At 36.7% G+C, this 1,964-nt stretch overlaps 1 protein-coding gene across 1 annotated transcript; it reads right to left on the reverse strand.

The window, feature by feature from the left end:
• Window positions 1-153: 153 nt before the first annotated feature.
• On the reverse strand, window positions 154-1,319 carry LOC111031899 (cytochrome P450 6k1-like; the record flags this gene model as incomplete). The annotated part of the gene is made up of 1 exon (XM_022312014.1): window positions 154-1,319. A coding segment is annotated over exon 1 (886 nt), but the record flags the coding sequence as incomplete, so codon positions are not given.
• Window positions 1,320-1,964: the final 645 nt, after the last annotated feature.

Below are 1,964 nucleotides of genomic sequence, written 5' to 3' on the forward strand. Positions count from 1 at the left end.
ATCTCCGAGTATAGGTTAGCAGATGAAAAAGTAAATAATTTAATCTATATTCTATCACTTGTTTTAAAGTATTGGCTTCAAATTTCTTAGTATTATTAAGACCAAAAAAAAAAAAAATTGAAAAATTTTATGATTCTGTTATATATAATATACCTTCGGAGGTCGGGTTCAACACTAATTCTTTTCGCGCTTGCATCAATGTTTGCGCCAAATCGTTCCGGACCACATTGTGCTTTTCACGGTAATTGACGACGTCAGTGAACACCTTATAGAAAAAGTTGGTAGCTTCTTCAGAAAACATTTGTAATTTTAATAGCTTGTTCACCCAGGGGCTGGTCATTGCCATCACCCGGAAAATCATCTGTTTCCAGGAGCTGTGGAAAAACAATCTAATGTACCGGCGGAAGTCCGACTCATCATTCTTGATCGCATCCAGTTTCAGACCAAACGCGCAAGTTCCAATTACGTCTGTGGAAAAACCATCAGTCATCGTTTTCACTTCTATAATGTTAGTTTTCCCTAGCTTCTCGACAAGGCCAGATACCATCTCGTTGCCGCATTCGTTGATTTGAAAATACGCATCTTTTAACTTGCCGGACGTAAAGCCTGGACTCAGTTGCTGGCGCATTGTCCTCCATTTTTTGCCATTGGTGAAAAACAGACTGTTGGCTACCACAGTCGAGGACGGGTCCATGTCCATACCATGATCGGTGAAGTATGAAAAATCGTTTACCAGTATCCTGTTGATGAGCTCCGGGTCACGGACTAACAGCATCGGCTCCCTCATCTGGTAGAATCCGAAGACTTTTGCGTCTGGAAAACTGTAGTAGAACCTTTCAAACGTGTCAATTGGATGTTCGAGGTTCAACATCATTCTGAACGTGTTGCCAAACAGTGGCACTGGTGGTAAGTACGGAATGTTCAATTTCTGCCATTTACCGTACGTCGATGTCGAATAATAGTAGAAGCTCACGAAAACGGCGATCAAACTCAGAAATGTGAAGTTGTCGAGGAACCAGTCAGGCAGAAATAACATCATGAATGACTTGTTACGACAGCTGCAGTTATTGGCTCAAAAACTTTTAGGAAAAATTACTACAGCTGCGGCCCACGTGAAAGTTCAAACGAGTACTGCGTTGTGTTACGCATATACTACGCTTGTTGATACAGCGAGCCTAATTTACGTTTTCCATCTCTTCCGTGATTATTGGTTTCGTTTTGCTGGTGCAGGTGAACAAGGTCATGCGATGGGCTCATGCGGTTTTTTGAGCAATGACATCATAAACAATATAGATTTGACACAATTATGTGTGTGTTTTTCAGTTATTAAAAGTTTTAAAGTTTTAATCTAAAACATAGAATTATATATTTTATATTTATATCGCCAATTAAAATTTTTTTCTCACCATAATAGAACAATGCAAAATAATTTTTTCCAAATAAAAACTACATATCTGGGGCCTGGTATGGTCCGGTGGTTGGCCTCACGCGTTCTCTGTAAACAAGAATTATCTTGAGCTTGAGTCTGGCCAGAAACTTTATGCCAATCTTCAAAATTCAAGAACATGTTTATTACAGAAGAGGAAATGTTTTACCTTCAGCTGAAAATAATTCATCACTTTTACCTACAAATATATTTTGGAACTTTAGACTAGGTAATTTCTTTTTGAATAAAAACCTTGATTATTTGCAAAATTTCAAAATATTTTTTTTTTTTGGTTACACACTTATTGCAGCGTAGGTTTTTTTAGCGTACGTTTGCATTTGGGCACAAGTTTTTTGATTGTAGATGCAATGTCTTATACATTTTTTTTTTTAAAGTATGATTGTGGATTAATATTTGAACCTTTTTTAGTTATCTATTTGCTGCACACAAAACGATGTGAATATACTGTATAGTCGTACATTCAACTATTAAAATTATAAATAGCTTAAAACTTATGAATATATTTTGAGAATTGTAT

Source organism: Myzus persicae, unplaced genomic scaffold (assembly GCF_001856785.1).
Source record: "Myzus persicae strain clone G006 unplaced genomic scaffold, MPER_G0061.0, whole genome shotgun sequence".
NCBI lineage: Eukaryota > Metazoa > Arthropoda > Insecta > Hemiptera > Aphididae > Myzus > Myzus persicae.